The 21,090-nt window shown below is 38.3% G+C and overlaps 1 protein-coding gene across 7 annotated transcripts in view; it reads left to right on the plus strand.

Moving 5' to 3' along the window:
* SUGCT (succinyl-CoA:glutarate-CoA transferase) overlaps positions 1–21,090 on the plus strand; it is a 327,347-nt gene that overhangs the window by 959 nt on the left and 305,298 nt on the right. For all 7 annotated transcript variants that reach the window (XM_063405277.1, XM_063405257.1, XM_063405296.1 and 4 more), the window contains exons 2-6: positions 2,930–2,981; positions 3,076–3,149; positions 5,305–5,390; positions 6,180–6,230; positions 10,749–10,869. In XM_063405277.1, the coding sequence (XP_063261347.1) occupies positions 2,930–2,981; positions 3,076–3,149; positions 5,305–5,390; positions 6,180–6,230; positions 10,749–10,869 (384 nt within the window). The remainder of the gene's footprint in view (positions 1–2,929; positions 2,982–3,075; positions 3,150–5,304; positions 5,391–6,179; positions 6,231–10,748; positions 10,870–21,090) is intronic.

Here is a 21,090-nt window from a genome sequence, read left to right on the forward strand (position 1 = left end):
AAAGTGAAGAAATACTGATTGTGCAGTCAAAGTAGAGACCACAGACTTGAGCAGTCATGTCTTCTGGAATTTAAAAGTAATTGGGCTGGGAGCTGTTAATCTGTATTGTTGCAAAAATTAATCTACTCTCTTCTAGGTGCCCTCTTCTGTCACAAATATAAAGGAAATCTTTTTAGAATATGACACAAGAGTTAATTTCTGTTCTATGGAACAATCTCTCTGTTGGTTGCTTGTTTTTATTGTTAGGCTAGGCCAACCTTGGGACAAGCTCTTGAGCTCAACTAAAGAGTGTAAATCATATTGAGAGCGAGTGGCTCTATTCTTAATCAAAGTTTTTTATGAAAGATACATATTACAGTCTAATTCACAATAAATTCAAGCATCATGGGAATTGAGAGTTTATACAGAGGATATTGTTAGAGCTGGGAGAGTGATTTTCCATTCAGTCATCAAGTTACTGGTATAAATAAAAGCAAAAATACAAGAGAAAATGTGAGTTTGCATTTTAGAAAATTTAGACTGTTGAGTCTGAATTCTCACAAAGTCTAACCTTGGGTATGTGCCTGCTTAGGAAGCTAGTGATGAACCCATGAGAAGCTAGTAAAGAACACAAGAGATGTTTCTAGTTAATGCTGATCAATTCTGATCTCTTGTGTTTGTTTATGATGTGTTTTTGTTTCTTTTTGTTCCTACAATAGATAGCACTCCCTTACTCAGGATTCGTGTACCAGAACTGCGGATATCAAAAGGCTTTCTACTGCATCTACTGCAGTTATTTCAGCAAATTAGTGTCATGCTCCATATATAATCTAGCTTATATATATATATACACATATATATATAAAACATCTGTGTTCTTCTGTTCTGAAGAGACCAACAGATCTGTTCCTTAATTTTCAAAAGCAAACTTTTGATCTCTCTTCTTTCTTGCATTTCTTCATCATCACGGATAGGTGTTATTTACTGGTATTTAAAAAAAAATCACAATGGCTTGTTTGTTTTCAGAGCAAAATAGGGTGCTTTCCTATTCTGTTCCAGCTATGGAAGAGTCCTAATCCCTGAATGGAGTGTTAGATGATGCCATAATGTGAGTGATATGATAATTAGTAAGGGTTCATCAGTTTTAGTTACCCATACATACATATTTACAACCTAATCTTAACATTTTACAGGCTGTTTTGAGAAATATCTTTATTGATTCCTACAACTTGGCTGCAGGTAGAGAAGCTGTTGGCTCTGAAAAGTTGCTGTTGTTCTGGTAGTGTATCTGTATCTAAATACTGCCTCAGGATGAGAATAGGTGAACTATTAAAGTGCAGCTCTGAAAGTTGTGGAAATAAAAGAGGGAGGGGGACCTTTTTTAGCTGAAATTACCTTTATGTTTTGGGGAGCTTCAGTAAAGCTTTTTACATATTTTTAGAAAAAAGAGTATTGTTTTTGTGGAGCAAATTGTGCATCCAGCTTGATAAGACTGAAGTTATACTGGAGGGTCTGTGGTGTTTACCTGCTACAGCTGTTTTCTCACATCTGGAGCTCACAGAGGTGTGGAGCACTGAAGAGAAGTAGCAGCCTGAGATTTTCCTAAAGGCTTTGAAAGTACAAAACATGTGACCATTCCTAGATGTGCATGTTCTCAGCATGCTGCTCAGTCTGGATATTGTATTAAAGCACAAAACCTGTTAAATGGAAATCTCCCTGGAGTAAGTGGTAATAATGGAGGAAAATTTCTTAAAGATGAACAGTGGGATGCAAGTGTCCTCACTGAGAGTAGTACAGTTAATGAAATTATGTTAGCAGAAGCCTTGAGTTTCTAATGTTGCTTCTCTGTAGCTTTTTAAAATCTCTCTCTTGATACACATCTTCTTCCCATTAGTAGGAAGGAGAATTATGGGGGTCACTGAAGAGTGGTTCAGGTCTAATGGAGGGAACGTGGAGCAGGTGATACAGGCATGCTCTGCTGCATGATATAGGAGATGCACTACACTGCCCTGCAGGATTTGAATGAATGTGGTTTATTTGATTCCCACCCCCTCACCCCTGCATATGTTTTACATCTCTCATACCAGGGTAAGTGCCAAAAAGAGATGCTTGCCATGTGTTGGTCTTTAGTGATGTTACTGACCAGGTGCTTTTGTTCTGTGTGTGATATGACATCACCTTCCAAATAGTAACTGAATGACCATCCACGCGGCGTGATGAAGTGTTTGCATCCCTAGCTTACAATTAAAGGCTAAGGGAGAAGAAGATAGCTCACGGCCACCAAAGAAATAGTTGGCCAGTCTGTGGTCTAGACTATGAGGTTACTTGCTATGTCTGTGATGTTTATTGCATTAGTATTATTTCTTAGACCTGGTCAGGTTGGAAAGGGTGAGGAAAGGAAGAAAGCATTGTGATTTCTTAATAATTATCTTGCATGTGCAGCTGCCATTGAAAGAGTATTTCCTTGGCTTATATATTCTGCCTTGAGTTTTGTAATGGGGATATTCCTTTTTTGTGTGTGTGATGCAAGTGGATAAGTCTACATAGGTCAAAACACTCTGTGAGTTCCACTGTGCTTCCCATTGGTCTGGTACCCTTACTTTTAGCTTGTGTCATTCTGAGGTTGCTTGCTAAAATGCTTTAGTTCTATCTTTCTTCAGATTAGTCTTTAAAAGCTGTTTGAGTGTTTGTGGAAGGCACATGTAAGGTATTGCTAAAGCAGCTTTATTGTAGACTTGCTAGGGAGTTAGAATAAGTTCTGAAATGTCATACATAACATTTTTCCAAATTTGAAAGACTTTACTAATGTAGTGTGCACCTAATAACCAGTTTGTTCAGAAAGCTTTATTATCATTCATTAGGGGAGGGAGATGAGGGAGAATGATGAGTGTCATAAAAACAATGTGTTTGATTTTTAAGACCTAAGACACTGTTTTTTCTTTCCTGTCAGGTGCTAGTAATGTAAAGCCATTGGATGGTGTGAAAATTCTTGATTTAACAAGGTTTGTGTTTTGTCTGTCATTTATGACAGTGTGTCTAAAAGCAAATATTCTGATTGGAAAAACTAAGAAAACAATTTTTTTTTTCATATTAAAGGGTTCTTGCAGGACCATTTGCCACAATGAATTTGGGAGATCTAGGGGCTGAAGTTATCAAAGTGGAAAGACCTGGTAAGATTTTTATTTGTTTATTTTAGATATAATAAGAACTGGATATTAAGTATATGTATATACATATATCTATACACATATATATGTGTGTGCGCATAAAGACATTGAGTAATTAACTTCTAGTAAAATTTTGTGTATTTTTAGCTTAACCCAATGGTTTTCTTCTTCCACTCAGCACATGCATTTTATCCAAAGAGTTGCTAAGGATTGAGTAATAGTAAAAAAAAAAATGCTTCATGCTATAGCTACATTTTTTAGTTTGTAAGACCATGTAAGAAAAATAACAAATTGCATGACATTTGAGGTTTCTTTTTTAGAAGTAGTCCCCTCACTTGGCTCTAAGATTTATACATCATTACATATTTGAGGTGTGCAATTATGCTATAGCAGCTGCACATTATGTAATGTATTTTTTTCCTTTAAGTTTCCATATTTTAAGCTTCTCTCTTTTGGTATTACTAGTTTTGAAACTAGTTGGTGAAAATAATTGAGATGTTAAACAATAATATACTCCCTATATTTTGTAACATAACAGTTTATAATAATTTATAGCATAAATTGAGATACTAAACATTCTACATTATCTATATTTTATTTCTAATAGGAAATATTGAATGTTTGAACATTTAATGAAACACTAAATGTCTGACAAAGGTTTTGCCACATCAGTCTATAGGTCATCCCTATTTACTGACTATTGTTACAAAGATTTTCACTTTTGTGACCAGGCAAAATTTTGTACATCAATTTTGTAATGTCAGATTAGACCGACAGTGGTGGTATTCCAAATGTCTAAATAGTAGGGATGGAGCAATGTCTGCAATTAAGAATAAAGCAATGGTTTTGGAGCTTTGCATTGTTTGTGATCGAAGGAGAAGGGCAGCATCAGAATTCTAAACTTCAAACATTTTGAAATGTGAGTAATCCTCTCTTTCTGTGAGAGGATGTCTATTTTCACAGGAGTATTAGTCCAAAAAGAACAGTAGCCCCACTAGTGTTCTACATGGAAAGTATTACTGACATGTTTTGCTTTGAATCGCTTAAAGTTCTCACACAGAGAAGAGATTGCCCCTGCCCCCCTAAGCATGTTGCTTGAACCAAAATTGTCTTTTGAGATACTGAGCAGTACAAATGTTGATAAGCAGTTTATATGTTTGCATAACTTTTGCCACTGTAGATCTTAAAGGGCTGTAGACTTGTGTAACTACAGTGTATAGCACAATTATGGCAGTGGCTATGTAATACGACACCTAAGGTTCTTCAGCTTGTTTCTGTATCTATGCCATTGTCAGTCTTCTGTGCTGCCTCACTAAGGAAAGTTTTCAGTTATGTGAAGTTAACAAGTAGATGAAGTCTAGATATTGAAATAGATACAGGAATGCACATGCTTGCTCGCACTCAGGACAGTGATTGTTTCTGAATTTGAATTTAGCTTTAATTCTATTTAAAATAGATTGCTGCTTTTCATGATGTTTAAGAAAGCTTAAAAATTTGAAATTCAGCATAAATGATACAGTGCTGTCAGTGTTGGCAGCACATTTACGGCAGGATTTCTGGCAGAGCTGGAGGTGGGGCACTGTACCAGCTATAGCCAGTGCTTCTTTTAGTTGCTGCTGTGCCCCCAGCAGCCTGATCAGTGGTTGTCTGTCAGTGATGTCTTGATGTTGTGCCTGGGGTGTTTCAGGAATAGCTCACTGACCAGATGAACTGTGTGCCTTGGTGCAGGCAAGAGCCTCTACTAAATTCTTCAGGACTGACTACAAGAATTGCAATGTAGCTCTACTTTAAGTTCAAACAAACAAACTACCAAAAAAACACCAATTTCCCTTTCCCCAACCTCCTCAGGAAAACAACCAAAATACCAGCCCACAAAAACCCTGCAAATACACTAGTGGTGTGTGGCTGTATTAGTATTTTAAAGACTGAATGTAGTCCCAACTCTACCAAAAATTTTATTCCCTTTGCTTAATTGCAATTGCAAACTGGTGCTTTTTGATATATATATCCTAAAATAAATATGTTAAACCAATATTTGTCCTGCCTGCTAGATGAAGCTTAGGTGATTTAAATGTGATACTGGAGGAAAGCTTTTTATTCTTATTTGTTGGGTGTGTGATACTGGGCAACTATGAATATGTGATGGTATTTCTTTCAGGAGCTGGTGATGACACAAGAGCCTGGGGCCCGCCTTTTGCTGGGACAGAAAGTATCTATTTTCTCAGTGTCAATAGAAATAAAAAGGTAAATGGTGTGTGGGACTGAACATGAGCCTGTTTTCTGTAATTATAACTGCATATATAACACTTCTTAGTTTGATTCTTAACATATATAATGGAATAATACTTACATTGACCTAATGTTACGATGAATAAATTTCAGGAGAAAAAAACCCCAAAGTTTTTAGAACAAAAAAGGTTGTGAATCTCTGGTATGGTACTGTGGGCAGCTAAGGCAAAATGAAAAAGCAAGAGTGCTTCTGCTGGTCTTCAGCTACCGGCACTAATTCACTGAAAATTAAATCAGGAGAAAGGAAGGGGTATTTTATTTGAGTGATCATTTTTTCCAGGTGCATTAGCTCAGCTGACCTGTGTCAGCTGGCAGAAAGAGTGCTGCCACTACACCACAGTGAGGGTGGCTAAATCTAGCCTTTGAAACTTTGGGATTAACATGAAATTTCATGACGTACCTGAATTTTTTAATGGCTTGTTAACTTGAAACAAATGTTTCTGGTGTCCCCCTGAGTACTTGCAGTAGTGGGTCCTGTGTAAATATATAGTGAACAGGCTGCACATCTGTCAGACTGGTTTTGGTGCTTGTCTGATTCATTAATGAGATATAGTTCAGCTTGCTTTGCTGAGAGAATTTTATTTTTTCTTTTTGCAGGAGGAGGTGGGCTATGTGTTAAAATTTATTTATCCAAATTAGCTATAGTGTGAAATTTGACTGTTGGTTATGTTTAGAAGAGGCTGATAATCCCTTTCACATAATTTTTCGCATAAATTACTATTGTATTTGTTTTTAATTCCGCAGAGTATAGCTATCAACATGAAGGATTCAAAAGGAGTAAAGCTAATCAAAGAGGTAGGTTTTGATATCATGTGAGGTGTCCTTATTTTGTATTGTTGTGATCCTAAGTAATAAGGATTAAACTCTGCATTTCAAATATTAATTTGATAATTTAAAAAAATCTAAGTATGCAGTAAATTTTGTAAATCACAGTATATAGCTTCTGTACTCTGTGCTTTTGGACTCAGTGTTCAGTGTAACTTGTAATGACTTTGGATTTAAATTTACATGAAAATGTCATTAAAATCTTCAAATGAAATATTGTGAGGAAATGGTCAGATAGCCTATTCCATTCCTGTCACTGGTGCTGTACTACTGCATTAGAAAGATTCAAGATGAACTGATCAGATGAAGTCTGTGAGCAGCTAAGAGGAGATGCTGGGCTCCAGTAAATGCAATTTTTTGAATGTTACAGTGAATCATGACTTCAATTACTCTACATCTTCCTGAAAAACATTGTCCTGTAGATGGAACTTAGTATTTATTTCTTTTTCAGTATTTGACTTCAGGGTCTTTTAAAGTGATCCATTTCTTCATTTAAAAATAATAAGAGCATCAAATTTCACGTTGTGTCAAACTTGTGTTTTGTCATCCCTTTATTTATTATTTGTTGAGAAATGCAAGATCTGCTGCTTGCTAGTGCTGCATTTTAAGCCCTGCAGTAGTAGCAGCTGACTTCTGTTACTGTTTGTTTCAGTATCAGTTCCAATCCCTTTTTCACAATGACAGTATGTGTCATGCAGTAGGTGGAATTTGTTGGGAATGTTGCGTGAAATGGAAATAGATTAGGTCTTCTGATGCTTTTGATTTGTTAGCTATGCAAAGGTACTTCATACAGAAATCTTTGGAGATTATAAGACAAGGATTCAAGAGTGCCTTTTCTTTTTGAAGAACTGAGCCATTTGTTGTTGATTTGTTATGGAGCTGTATGTTTATCTTTTAAAAAATTTGGAAGAAGAAATTTTCATTTGGAAAAATTTTGCATGGTGTAACAGACATAACAGAGACAGAGAGTTTTGGATAAACTAGTCATATTCTAATTAGATGCTATAAAATTTTTTCCTCTTGTGGAAGAAGACTAATTTATTACTTGACCTTTAAAAGTTGTGAAAGAAAAACTACTCAAAGTGTCCACTGATTCCATATGTGTGGGCTGAAGGTGTTTGAAGAGTTAAAGGCAGCTGGGCCTATGAGTCAGGATGAGGTGGAGGAAAAATGGCATCACCTGCTAAATATTTACCACACTAGCTATAAAAATGAGGAGACTGCCTGTGACAAAGTAATTTCTTATATTTTTTATCCTTTTTTAAAGTTGCTTTAATAACCACTATAACTTTCTGTTCCTAAAATCAATGCCATCCCTATCTGAGATATAGCAACACTGAGAACTGATGAGGCTCTGTCAGAGTACTTGTGGAGCTGTTCATCATTCTGCTTGATCTTGAGTGATATATTTTGAAAGCATTTTGTGCAGAGGTCTTGAAATTCCATTATTCTTCTCAAAGGGAACTTCTGCTTGGAGTTTTGTCAAAAAGTATGTGTAAAGGGAAGTTATTTATAACATCTTTTGTTTTCAGTTGTCTCCTGCTATCATCAGGACAGATGTGTATAGAATTGAGCATTATCCAGCATTGTATTTGTTACCATGACAAGTAGTGTCCATGTCTTTGAAGTAGCTGATGAAAAGTATAAATTGAAGTTTTTGACACTGCTTACTCATATATAAATATGAGTTGTATCACCAACGTAAAGCTACAAAGAAAGGTCATAAGGTTATAATTTTTAACCTTTATTAAGCAAGGTATCATGGTTAGAATAGATTTTACTTCCCACATATATTTTGTATAGCTGGAAGAGGGCAAGTCTCAATTTAGAATTGTGTTAGAAACAGGAGTAGAAAGTCTTCAGGTATATGACAAAAACACAGACTTGATAATTAGTCAGTAGTATCAAGTGAGCTGAAGAAATTTAATAATCGGGAGTCCTGGCTTCTTTTCATCCTTTGGCACAGCACTACAAAATATTTTTCAAGGGTCTATTCTTTCATATGTGATGACTTGATTTCCACAAAATTATTCCTGTGTCTTCTTTGTTTATTCTGTGTCACTTGTAGCCCTTTCTTCCCTTCTAGTGTTTTTGGCCAACTGTTAACTGCCTTCCAAATATTTGTTTGTCTTCCTGAATGAAAATTATTTTTTCTCCTCAATGATTGGATGTGTATCAGTCCCATGCTCTGATATCTTTTTGTAGCATCTCTTTAGAACATTATTTATCAGTTATTGTCAGAAACTCATTTTAAGAACCTTGAGCATACTTATGTCTTGTGAATTATTTATCCTTAGCTAACAAACTTCTTTATTTTTTTTATTCATGAACAACTTGGGACTTTAATTGGCTGGGAGCTGATGGCACTTCTTCTTTTCCACTATTTTTAGCTGATAGGTCAATGCGTCCCATGCATTGCTCTCTTACTTGATAAAGCAAGCTACTCACACATATATATATATTTGTTTATATGAATGTGTATGGAGATTCTCTTCTGTAGAGTTCTTGTAAAAACCAAAACACACAAAACACAAAAAAATCTCCAAGCAAAAAACAAACCAAAAAACCACCAACCAAAACTTCCAAAAACTATGCATGGTTTCCTTTATAGAGTTAGTAATGTCATTATTTTTAATGCAATTTAATGACTACTTTGGCATGACCTGCTGCTGTTTATTATTTCCTGAGGCATAGATGTTGAGCCTATCAATGTCCTCTCTGGAACAGATAGTACTCCAAGTCAGGTTTGTGTGGTATTGCTCTGTTAGTAGGTGTTAAAATACAAGTGATGTTTAGAGGAATTTTAGGGCATGAAGTATGAAATTTTAGTTGACAGTGGACTTAAAACCCTATCAAGACTGAAAATCTCTGAGTTTTAAGAACATAGAATTTGTTTGGATCAGACTATGTTTCCAGTTTTCCATGATGGCAGAATTGTTGGTTCAGTGAGCATCAGTGCTCATACATGTAGATTGCCACCATTATACATTAAAAATTATTTCCAATGAAAACTTTAGATGCAGAGCTGGCACAGCACTTGTAATGTGTTTTGAAAATTCCTTTGTCTGAGAGCATATACCCTGCTAAACTAGGCCCAAGTTATTATATCCACACTTATCACTCTTGTCATTTCACATATGTTGCCCAGTCCAGAAGAAAGGTGCTTTTCATGTTATAGAACTGTGTGTCATGCTTTCTTCCTCAGTGGCTTGTAGGAGATGATAGTTCTTTAATATAACATGGATAACAACTTTCAGCTGTTTTAATCCATCCAGTCACTGCAATTTTCATAGATTATAAAATCACAGTAAAAACAATACACAAGTTGTAACCAATTTCATCTCTTGAATGAATTAGGCTAAAGCTGTAGGATTAACAGCTTGAAAATTATTTATGTATAAACTGTGATGGATTTAATTAGAAAATAAAACCTCCTTAACTTGATCTTTCATAAAGGCATTGTGATTACTGTTATGATGACACTGGTTAATAGAAGCTTGTCTAACACACTGTATATTTAATCAGACAGTGACATGGCAGTTTCAGAGACTGTGATTCCTTGATTGGCTGCAAATAGCATTAAGAAATTAATATATCAGTTATGCTTAAAAATGGGTCCACAAACATGTGTACCAGTCAGGGAACATTTCTTAAATTCCTGTGCAGTCACACACTCCCCACACAGTTTACCAGGCAGAAAGCCTACAAGTCCCTCAAGGCCTGCATCTGTCTCTTAACATGTAGTTCTCATGCTTCAGGAGTCAAGTTGTGTTAGTCTTACTGAAATTTCCATATGTATATCTGCTTATAATTTTTATAAGAGAAGATAGAATTTAAAGCAGATCAAGGTTATATGTTAATCTTAACATCAATAGATTTTTGGACTAGGTCATTCATTTGAAAGCAATGAAAAAAGTCATTGCAGAGCTTGACAGCACTATTATATTTAATGTGTCTCTAAGATCTTAATTTTAATTTCTTAATTTAAGTGTTGTTGGGCTTCCTATTCTATTTCTACATATAGGAAGTTGGATAAATGGCCTTGTTATGGTAATTATAATCAATGATTTGAAAATGAAAATAGTTAAAATTGTATCTATTATGGAGAAAACATGAATAGTGGAGATATATCACTTCACTTTTCTTTCTTGAGAAAAAGGGGGTGGAAAGAATTTATATAAAGATTGTTCTGTAAACTCTTGTCAGGCCTTAGGAAATTGATGTGATACTGATAATATCACAGTTGTGTCTAATCACTTTAGGATTCTGACAGTCTTCTTTCTAGATATGCAGCATCTCTAATATGTAGTTTGCAGAAATGCACAATCTGGCAGGCAAAAAAGTATCCCAATAGGCTTGTCAAATTTCTTTTGTCAAGAAGACCAGAGCCATTTTGATTAACAAGATTTTAAAATTAGGTTACATAGGAATTTATTCAACTTTTGGGAGCTAATTAAACAATTTTACCTATCCTTTTCTTTTCTAAAGCTTGCAGCAGCATCTGATGTTTTTGTGGAAAACTTTGTCCCTGGCAAGCTGGCTGAAATGGGCCTAGGTTATGAAGACATTAAAAAGATTGCTCCTCACATAGTGTACTGTTCAATAACAGGTATTTTATTTTCAATTCTTTATGTTCATTATTGCCTCTTTTCAGACAAAGTGTTGTAAAAGTCATGTGGTTGTATAGAACTATGTTACTTTGATGTCAGTTAAGATAAATTGAGAGTTTAAGTGAGTTCAGTTCAAAAACAGGCACAGAAAACATTTGAGGAAGCAACCAGGTCATCTTAGCAGCTGTTCACTGTCATTCCCATGCCAGCCTGACATGTTCCTGTTGATTTCAAAGGAGCCAGGACTCCTTTGAATGTTGGCCTCCTTGGATTTTGCTTTAAACTAGCTGAAAACTGAGATTTCCTTTTTTTTTTTTTTTTTTTTATTCTCTCCCAGCAGCTTTACTGAATCAATTTATACATTGTGTGTTTTCAGTCTGGTAATCCCAGTGTTTCTACTGCCCTGGAGTATCTCTCTTTTCAGAATTGAGCAGTTGCCTGTTCATGGAAGCTTTGCATGGCCTTTTTACAGTCTGTTCTTTGGTAACTAAAACAGTAGAAGAGTTGTATGTACTTTATAAAAGCAGAGAAGAATGAAAAGGAAGTAGATATATGTATGCAGTTCCTGATATTCGTGTAAAACTAATTTTAAATCTGAAAAACTGCTTAAAAAAACTCCAGCAAAAACCACCCCTCAAAATCTTAATCAAGCACTAAAATGAAAAGTCTAATATTAAAATGCAATTAAGTAACAGCAGAGTTACAGTTTTTTTTAGGCTGGTTTAAAATCTTAGTTACAAACCTGCTTTGCCCTTCAGTTTCTGCAGAACAAATGTCTTTGGCTTTTTGGTTACTGGGTAAGGGTACAATTTAATAGAATTCAAGTAGCTTTTTAGTCTTTTGTGATGTTTTTGTCGTATTTGTGTGGCAAATCTCTGAAAATGTAAAGAGCAGAAAGAATTATATTCAGGGCCTGCTGAGAATCTTGTTTAAATACCTGTTTAGGTTGTTCAGTGTCTAGTTACTATAATGTTTTTCACACTTGCTTGTGCATATAGTCTCACAACTGGGATTTGTCAAGTGGGTTTGCATTTTTTTGTTTACCTTTTTTTGTTTAGTTGCTGTACCCATAATGATGAAAAATAATTGAAATTACATCCAAACAAAATCAGTGTGAGGTACAACACCCTCTCATTTTGTGTCAGGTACTCCAGTCTCTTAATCAGCTTTGTGACTCTGTGCTTGCTTCAATAAGTTGATGTCTGCCTTGTACTGGGTAGTCCAGATCAGGCACAGGACTGCAGTTTTGGCCTTAACAGTGCTGGGAAGAGGGGAAAGATCCACCCACTTGGCCTACTTGACACTCTTCCCAGTGCACACAAAATACTGTTGTTCTCTGCATCCTCAAGGATGCATGCTTTTATGTGTTTTAAGTACTCCTCCAACTGAGGGTAACCCTTGCTGCAGACTTCTCCTCTGGTCTCAGGGACCTAGGACTCCTGAGGCCCATCTTTTTTTGGTAAGTACTGAGGTGAAAAAGCATTAAATGGCTCCATCTTCATGGCCTTTGTTCATTATGCCATAGGTCTGTGTCTTCCCTGGCCTTCCTTCTCTTGCTGATTTGCTTGCACAATCCTTTCATGTTGCCTTTTGTATCTTTTGCCAAATCCAACTCCAGGTCAGCCTGTGCTTTTCTAACCATATACTTGTATGATCAAACAGCACCCGTATACTTCGAGGTCACTTGCTTCTGCTTTCATTGTTTGGAAGACACATTGGACAAAAATCACATAATCTTGCTGTTTAGAGCTTTGTGTAATGCATAGCTTACAGTCATGTTCTATAATGGAAAACACATAAGCCTTATTCATAGGCTATGACAACTGGAAGTTGAAAGTGTTTGGGAGGTGAGAGCTAAGTGGTGTTTGACAAGCATCCTTAAAGCAACTTGAAATCTTAAATTATGGTTGTTTAAGTCTTGGATACTCATCAGGTGATAAGCAATGTCTAAGGATGATGCATCTTTTAGGAATAAAGACATAAGCTCCAGTGTCCTTAAAAACAATCAGCTCATAAATCCATTGAGTTAAGACAGGAGATAGAAAAGTCTCAATCTAAGCATATTAAAAGAAGCAACTAGACTAGGATCAAGTGCACATCTGCAACATGCAGGAAGGGTTTTTTTGGCACAGTCAGGCAGCAAACTGATTTAAGAAGAATTCCTGATTGATTTTTAAAATCTCTGTGATGTGATTCCAATTATTGCATTCCCTAACTATTTTGTGCTGTGGTTGACTTTGCTGCATTCAAATATGCTTGGGGTTTTTTTTCTTTGGGTCTTTTCTGGGATTTTTTTTTTCTGTGGGGTTTTTTTTTTCTGTGAAGAGAGATGGGACTAAGTATGAGGCTCTGGGACTTGAGGGTCAGGCAAGTGATAGTGCAGGTCTGTCTGGGGCAAGTCAGTCAACCAGACACATTAAACCCACAGCTGTACAAAAAGACGGACTGGTGATTGTTGTAGGTGACTCCCTTCTGAGGGGAACTGAGGGCCCTGGATACGGCTGGCCCTGTCCCACAGGGAAATCTGCTGCCTCCTTGGGGCCTAAGTAAGATATATTACTAGAAGACTCCTTGGGCTGATTCAGCCCTCTGATCATTACCTAATTCTGGGTTTCTGGGTCAGCAGCAACAATGCCTAGGGCAATCAAAAAGCACTTCAGGGCATTGAGATGACTGCTTGAAGGGATAAAGGCAGAGGTGGTGTTTCCCTCAATGCTTTCAGTAGCAGGGAAGAATGCTGAAAGAAACAGGAGAACCCTGATCAACTCGTGGCTTAAAGGCTGGTGCCATTGGTGCAGTTCTGGCTTTTTCCCTCGTGGGATAGTTTATACAGCACTAGGCTGGCTGCAGGCAAATGAGGCTTGCCTGTCTAAAAGAGTGAAAAGGATTCCAGGCCTGGGAGTAGGCAGGGATGATTGAGAGGGCTTCAAACTTGGTTTGGAGGGGGAAGCAGGTAAGACCAGATCACTAGAGATAAGCCTCTCATATCACTAGAGATATGCCTGTGTCAGGGGTGAAATTGATAGCCCAGTTGACGTGCATCTACATCAGTATGGGTAACAAACAGGAAGAGCTGGAGGCCATCCTGCAGCAGGAAAACTGTTATGTAGTTGCCATCAAGGAAATGAAATGGGACATGTAAATGGAGGGCTGCAATTCATGGCTACAAGCACTTCAGAAGGGACAAGCGAGGAAGGAGATGTGATGGAGGTGAAGTGGCTCTGTACATTAGGGAGGCTTTCAACTGCATAGAGCTCAAGGATAATGATGACAAGGCTGAGTATCTATGGGTAAGAATCAGGGGAAAGGCCAACAAGGCAGGCATCCTGATGGAAGTCTGTTATAGACAATCCAACCAGGATGAAGGGATGGATGAAGGATTCTGGCTGATGTTTCACAATTGCTAGCCCTTGCTCTTGTGGGAGACTAACTTGTGGCATGTCTGCTGGAAACTTGACACAGTGGAGAGGAGGCAGTCTGGGGGGTTTCTTGAGTGTGTGGAAGACAACTTCCAGACACAACTGGTAAGTGAGCTTAGCAAGGGAGATGCCCTGCTAGACCTGCTATTTACAAACAGAAAAGGGCTGGTGGGAAATGTGATCAGATGACATCTTTGGCACAGTGACCATGACATAATAGAGTATTCAATTCTTGGTGAAGTAAGAAAGGGGTCAGCAAATCTCTACCTTGGACTTCAGAAGGGTGGACTTTGGCCTGTCCAGGACTGGTTCAGAGAGTTCCTTGGGAAACAGCCCTTAAAAACAATGGGATCTAGAAAGGCTGGACATACTTTAAGAGGGAAATCGTAAAGGCACAGGAGCTGTGTGTCCCTGTGTGCTAAAAGACAAGCTGGCAGGGAAGAAAACCAGTCTAATTAAATAAGGAGCTTTTCTGGAACTTCAGGGAAAAAAAAAAGAGTTTATCACCTTAGGAAGAAGTGGCAGGCAACTCAGGAAAAGTACAAGGGTGTTGTTAGGTCACACAGAAAGAAAATTAGAAAGACCAAAGGTCTTCTAGAACTCAGTCTGACCACCTCTGTGAAAGATAATAGAAAGTGCTTTTATAAATACATTAACAATAGAAGAATGGTCAAGGAAAATTTCCAACCTCTGTGGGATGTAAAGAGGAATTTTGCAACCAAGGATAAAGCAGAGCAGTTAATGCCTCTTTTACCTCAGTCTTCAACATAAAGATGGGTTATCAACCAGCTCCCTGAGCTGGTAGATGGGGAGGGGGAGCAGAATAGAACCCCTGTAATCCAGAAAGAATTAGTTTGTGATCTGCTGTGCCAGTTAGATACTCAAAAGTCCATGGGGCAAGATGCGTTTCACCCAAGAGTAGTGAGAGAGCTGGCAGAAGAGCTCACCAAGCTGGTCTCCATCATTTGTCATCAGTCCTGGCTAACTAGGAAGGTTCTAGACCAACAGATGTTGATCAATGTGATGCCCATCCACAAGAAGGGCCATAAGGAGGATTCAGGGAACTACAGGCCAGTCAGCCTGACCTTGGTGCCCAGGAAAGTTATGGAACAGATTATCATGAATGCATTACCTTGCACATGGAGGATAGCCAGGGGATCAGGCCCAGCCAGCCCAGTTTGTCAAAGGCAGGTCCTGTTTGGCCAACCTGATCTCCTTTTATGACCAGGTGACCTGACTGGTGGATGCAGAAAAGGCTGTGGATGTTGTTTACTTGGACTTCAGCAAAGCCTTTGACAGTGTCTCCCACAGCATTCTCCTGGAGAAGCTGGCAGCCCACAGCTTGGACTGATGTACACTTTGCTGGGTGAAGAACTGGCTGGATGGCTGGGCCCACAGTGTGGTGGTGAATAGTGCCACATCCAATTTGTGGTTAGTTATAAGTGGAGTTCCTCAGTGTTGAATATTGGGGCCAGTCCTATTTAATAAAGTTACTGATGATGTGGAAAAGGGGATTTGGTGCACCCACAGCAAGTTTGAGGATGACACCAAGTTGGGAGGGAGTTTTGGTCTGCTGAAGGGTAGGAATGTCTGTAGAGGGTTCTGGCCAAGCTGGATTGATGGGCTAAGGCTGATGATGTGAGGTTCAGTACGGTGAAGTACCAGGCTCTTCACTTGCATTGCAACAACTCCCTGCAGCACTACAGGCTGGGGGGAGTGCAGCTGGAAAACTGCCCAGCAGAAAGGGACCTGAGCATGCTGATTGACAGCACCTGAGCCAGCAGTGTGCCCAGGTAGCCAAGAAGGCCAATGGCATCCTGGCCTTTATCAAAGCCAGTGATTGAGCCCTGGCTAGTTCAGCACCTGCTGCCGTTTTGTGTTTGTGGTTACAGTGACAGTAGCCATTACCCTACTATGGATTAAGGTATTTGCCAGATCCTTGAAGTGGTTCAGATGCTGGAGGGCTGCACTCCTTCTAATACAGTTTGTGTGAATCTTGTTATGTAGTAATTACTGTTTTATACTGCTTGGTGTGAGCCAGACCAGGCTGGGCTTTCTTCAGAATGTATCACATTGGTCGTGTAGTCATGAATGGTTTCCTGTGTGCCATCTGTAATATAACAACACTTGTATGTATTTCATTATTTCTCTTTCTGGTACATACATTACCATGGAGATGTTATCAGCTTACTTTTCATTTATTATTTACTTTGCACTTCTTGCTCTAAGCTGTGGTATCACCATGAAATATAATCAATCCCAGTACTAGTAGTATATGTTCCTTCTATCCTCCTTTTCTCATCAACTCTGATGGCCAACAAATAACAACACTAAAAAAGAGCAGAGCCATGGCAAAAAGGTCTCCCACTCTTTCAAGTCTTCATTTAAAGGAAGAGAAGTGCTTGGTATTCTAAGAAAGCAACTGTAATTTGTGGGTTTTTTAATGTAGCAAAACAAACCTGCTTCCTTTTTTGGTTTTGCGTTTAAGAACAGCTAAAACATTCTGTGAGAAATTTTGAAAGTATTCAAACTTCTCATTCTTATACAACTTAAAATTCAAGACTGAATCCCATTATATAAAATACATTTTGTTAATGAAACATATATGGAGGTGACTGCTTCTGGTGAATAGTCACATATTGTAGCAGAATATAAAACGTAGAAGATACACTTCTTAGAAATCAGAAAATGTGCTACTTGATACTTTAAATGGTATTGAGCCATTTTTCTTTAACACAGCAATATTTTTTGTGTGGAGTTGCCTCTAAATTTGGACAATTACAAATAGTAAAATTATATACAGTGATAGTAAAATGAAATATAGTGTATTTTTTAGAGTAAGTCCAGGGTCATATGGTGGTGAAGAGTTTAGACTTAGGTGTGCCAGATGCTGTCTTTTTAATAGCATTTTGGAAGTTGTGATTTGCAAACTGAGTTTCTTATCCAAACAGCTCCGATTGAATCTATACAGCTTTGCAGTGAGTGCTGACGGGTTTTGAGGCTATCTGGGACATTTCCCAATGTTGCTGCAGCTTTGAGTGCACTTAAGCTCCAAATTGCCTGTTCTCACTCACAAGCTGGCTTTCCTTGGCTAGAATTAGTTTAAGTATAATATATTGTAATAGTTCTGTGGTTGAGATTGGTTTAAATTCTGAAAAATTGGATGGTTAAAGAAAATCATGTACAGGTCACAAGGGAGTGACCATTTCTGTATGGACTGCATGACACTTTGAGTGGGAAAGTCGCAGCTTATTCCTGAACAGGAGGGGGCACTGTTTAAAAGGACAAGATGATTTCCAAATCAAAACCTTTTTTTTTTTTTTTTCTTAAAGCCTCTGAAGATAGTATGTTTTCAAAAAATTTTACATTTTGTTTATAAATGATGAAAAGGACTCCTCTCAGGTTCTCTACCACAGCTGTTTGTTCTGATAATCTATGTGAATTGTGATTGCTCTTCTTTTTGTGCAGGTTTTCTTTACTCCTTGTTTTCTGGGAGGTAATACCTTATATCATAATGCTTTGTATGTTGCTGGTGGCACTAAGAAATCTTGTTTTAGTATTTTATGTCATTTTATTTCGTAGAACATAGATGTGATGCTTAGTTTTCTGCCTTTTAAGGAAATTTTACTCCTGTAAAGATTTATTAGTGTATTTATGCGTGAAAGAAATTGAATGCAGAATTACAGAATCACAGAATAAGTAAGATTGGAAGTGTGTCATATGGTCCAACCTCCTGGCTCAAGCAGGCTCATCCTAGAGCACATGGCACAGGATTGTGTCCAGATGACTCTTGAATATCTTCAGTGAGGGAGACACAATAAACTCTCCAGGCAATGTGTTCCAGTCTTGGTCACTTGGTGCATCTTCCAGTGCATCAGTCTCTGCCCATTGCCTCGTCCTATTCTTTGGCATCATTGAGAAGAGCCTGCTCCATCCTCTCGACACCCCCCATTAGATATCTGTACACATTAATGAGGTCTCCTCTCAATTGTTTCTTTTCAAGGCTGAACAGGCCCAGCTCTCTCAGCTTGTCCTCGTGGGGGAGATGTTCCAGTCCCTTCTCCTCTCCTTTGACTTCCAATGGACCTACTCCAGGGGCTCCATGTCACTCTTGTCCTGAGGAGCCCAGAACCACACACAGCATTCCAGAGGTGGCCTCACCTGGGCTGAGTAGAGAGTCAGGATCACCTCTCTCCACCTGCTGGCAATGCTCTTCCTAATGCACCCGAGGACACCTTTGGCTGCCTTGGCCACAAGGGCTCACTGCTGGCCCATGGACAGCTTGTTGTCCACCAGGACCCACAGGTCCTTCTCCGCAGAGCTGCTTGCCAGCGGTTTGGCCTCCAGCCTGTGCTGGTGCAGGGGGTTATCCTTGCCCAGGTGCAGGACCCTGCAATTGCCTTGGTTGAATTTCAGGCACTGCTTTCTGCCCATCTCTCAGTCTTCCAGTTCTTCTCTCCCATCTCTCCCAAGGCCCTTTTGAAGACCATTTTGAAGCCCTCTGTGGTATCAGCCACTCGTCCCAGCTTTGTGTCACCACTGAACTTGCTGAGGAGGCATCTGCCCCTTCACCCGAGCCACTGATGAACAAGCTAAACAATTCTGGACCTTGTACAGAACCCTGGGGACACCACTTGTGACAGACCCCCTGCTAGACTCTGTGCCACTGATCATGACTCTGTGGTATCTATCATTACATATAGCAATAATTATAGAAAATCTGCCATGAAAATATACTTAGTTTCCACCAAAAGTAATTATTGGAATTGATACTTTTATTAACTTTGTGTTACTGTTCACATTTCTTAGGGATTTGAACTCTCTATCCCACAAAACCTAGTCTTAACTCTGAATTGACATACATTTTGATTACATTAGACTGTTTGGTTGCTGTGAAACAGTATGTTGCTAAAGAGGCAAAAATTAGGTGGAAAGAGTAACAAAAGTTTTATAGAAGTGTTATGGGTCACCAGAGTTTTCTGTGGGTCTGAATCTGGAATTGTTGTATATGTAGCTTTTATTGAATGTACATAAAGATACATAAATGAACATGTTTCAAAACAGTAAGTCAGTGCTCTGTGTCTCTTGAGTGATTCTGGTTAACTTAGGAGAAGGAGAACAGTTCTTCACTCCACCCATTTACATAAGGTTTAGCAATAACTTAAAAGAACTAGCATTTGGTACTTCCCAGTATCTTCTTTTGTACGGATAATTTGTAGTGGCTTTCCATGAGAAGATGTAATGTTATAATTTTGATGCATATCCTACTTTGTCTCTAGTATTTACACAACAGGAAAGTAAAGACAACCGCAATGTGTTTTGCTGGGCAAAGGCTAGCCAAAGTGTTCTTCAGATCCTCTAATTTGTGAACTAACTGTGGTAAGATGTGGAATTGCCTGGATTAGGTACAGTTTTTAGACTCCCTCTTACCAAATGTTTCTGGTCCATAAAATTACACACATTTCTTGGTTTGGAAAGATAGGTATCTGTCAGGGAAAACTGGAGTTTCCCTTGGAATGGAGAACATAAAACCGCCTCCCTCCAAATTATCACAATTTTGCAATTAAGAGCTTTCAGGCAAAAAGTATGGGAATAGGAGTAACAGTTCTTTACTAAGAGTATTAAAAAGTGCAAATGCAGTAATAAAAAAAAAAAAAAAAAAGAAAAAAACAACAAAAAACAAGCAAGCAAACAAACAAACAAAAGTCCTAGAAAACCCTGACGGAGTCAGGAATATGACCTGACACCCTGTTGGCCAGGGTGTTAGAAGCAGTCCAAATAAGTCCTCCTGGAGTGACAGATGTGGTTCTGTTGGAGCAGAGATGATTTTGAAGTGGTGGTGAGATGAGTCTGGTCTTCCTTTGAGAATCCAGTGGAAAAGTGCTCCGCTGTTCTGAATCTCAGGTTTTATCCAGGCAGAAATTCTTGGATCCTCCCACTGGGTGAAGGGTCTCACAATAGGATGATGTAATTTTATCCGTCATGTGGTGAGCCTTAATGGCTCATTAACAGCAGATATCCTCCTGGAGGGAGGATGGGTCGTGGAAGAGATAAGGAACATTGCTCCCCTGGTTTTAACAGCTGGCCCATTAACAGAAGGCATCCACCCCCCTCACCCCTGGAGTTACAACAGATAAAGGAGAAAAAAAACATCTCCCCAACTGCTTTCGACAGATGAAATAGAATACACATTCACTGGTTACATAACCCAAGACAACATAACTTTGAGTGTCTGTGTGTGTCTTCATGCCCACTCATTCCCCTGATTATTGATGTTTTTGTAGCTTCTGTATCGTTTAAGTCTGGGTATAGTTACCTGATGCAAACAGATAGATTACCTGCCAAAAAAAAATGGTAGCTTAACTTTAAAAATATAATTGAGCAAAATAGTTTCTTGATGGTGTAAATTATTGATAGCATGCTAGTAAAAAATCAGATGGTATTCAGAAGCTGACTCAGGCAGTGGTTGTAGTTGTAACTAAACAATAGCAGATATATGAATGGTCTTGAATATTAATCTGTTTAACAGTTTTTAAAATTTGTGACCCAAAATTGCAAAAAATAGTTATCTTTTTTTTTCCATAATTACCAACAAACAAACAAACAAAAACCCCTAGGCACAACAATTTTGGGGTAAAGAAAAGGAAAAAAGTAGAGGAAGATTAAAACCACCTGCATTGCAAAATATCTGGTTGAGTCAAATAGCCAATTCAAGCAGGATGGTGTGCATAATGAATTGGAAATTAGGAGTATTAACCTAAAACTACAGTTATAACTGACTTTTAAGTATATTAAAAGCAG

The sequence above is a fragment of the Prinia subflava genome, chromosome 1 (assembly GCF_021018805.1).
Source record: "Prinia subflava isolate CZ2003 ecotype Zambia chromosome 1, Cam_Psub_1.2, whole genome shotgun sequence".
In the NCBI taxonomy this organism is placed as follows: Eukaryota; Metazoa; Chordata; class Aves; order Passeriformes; family Cisticolidae; genus Prinia; species Prinia subflava.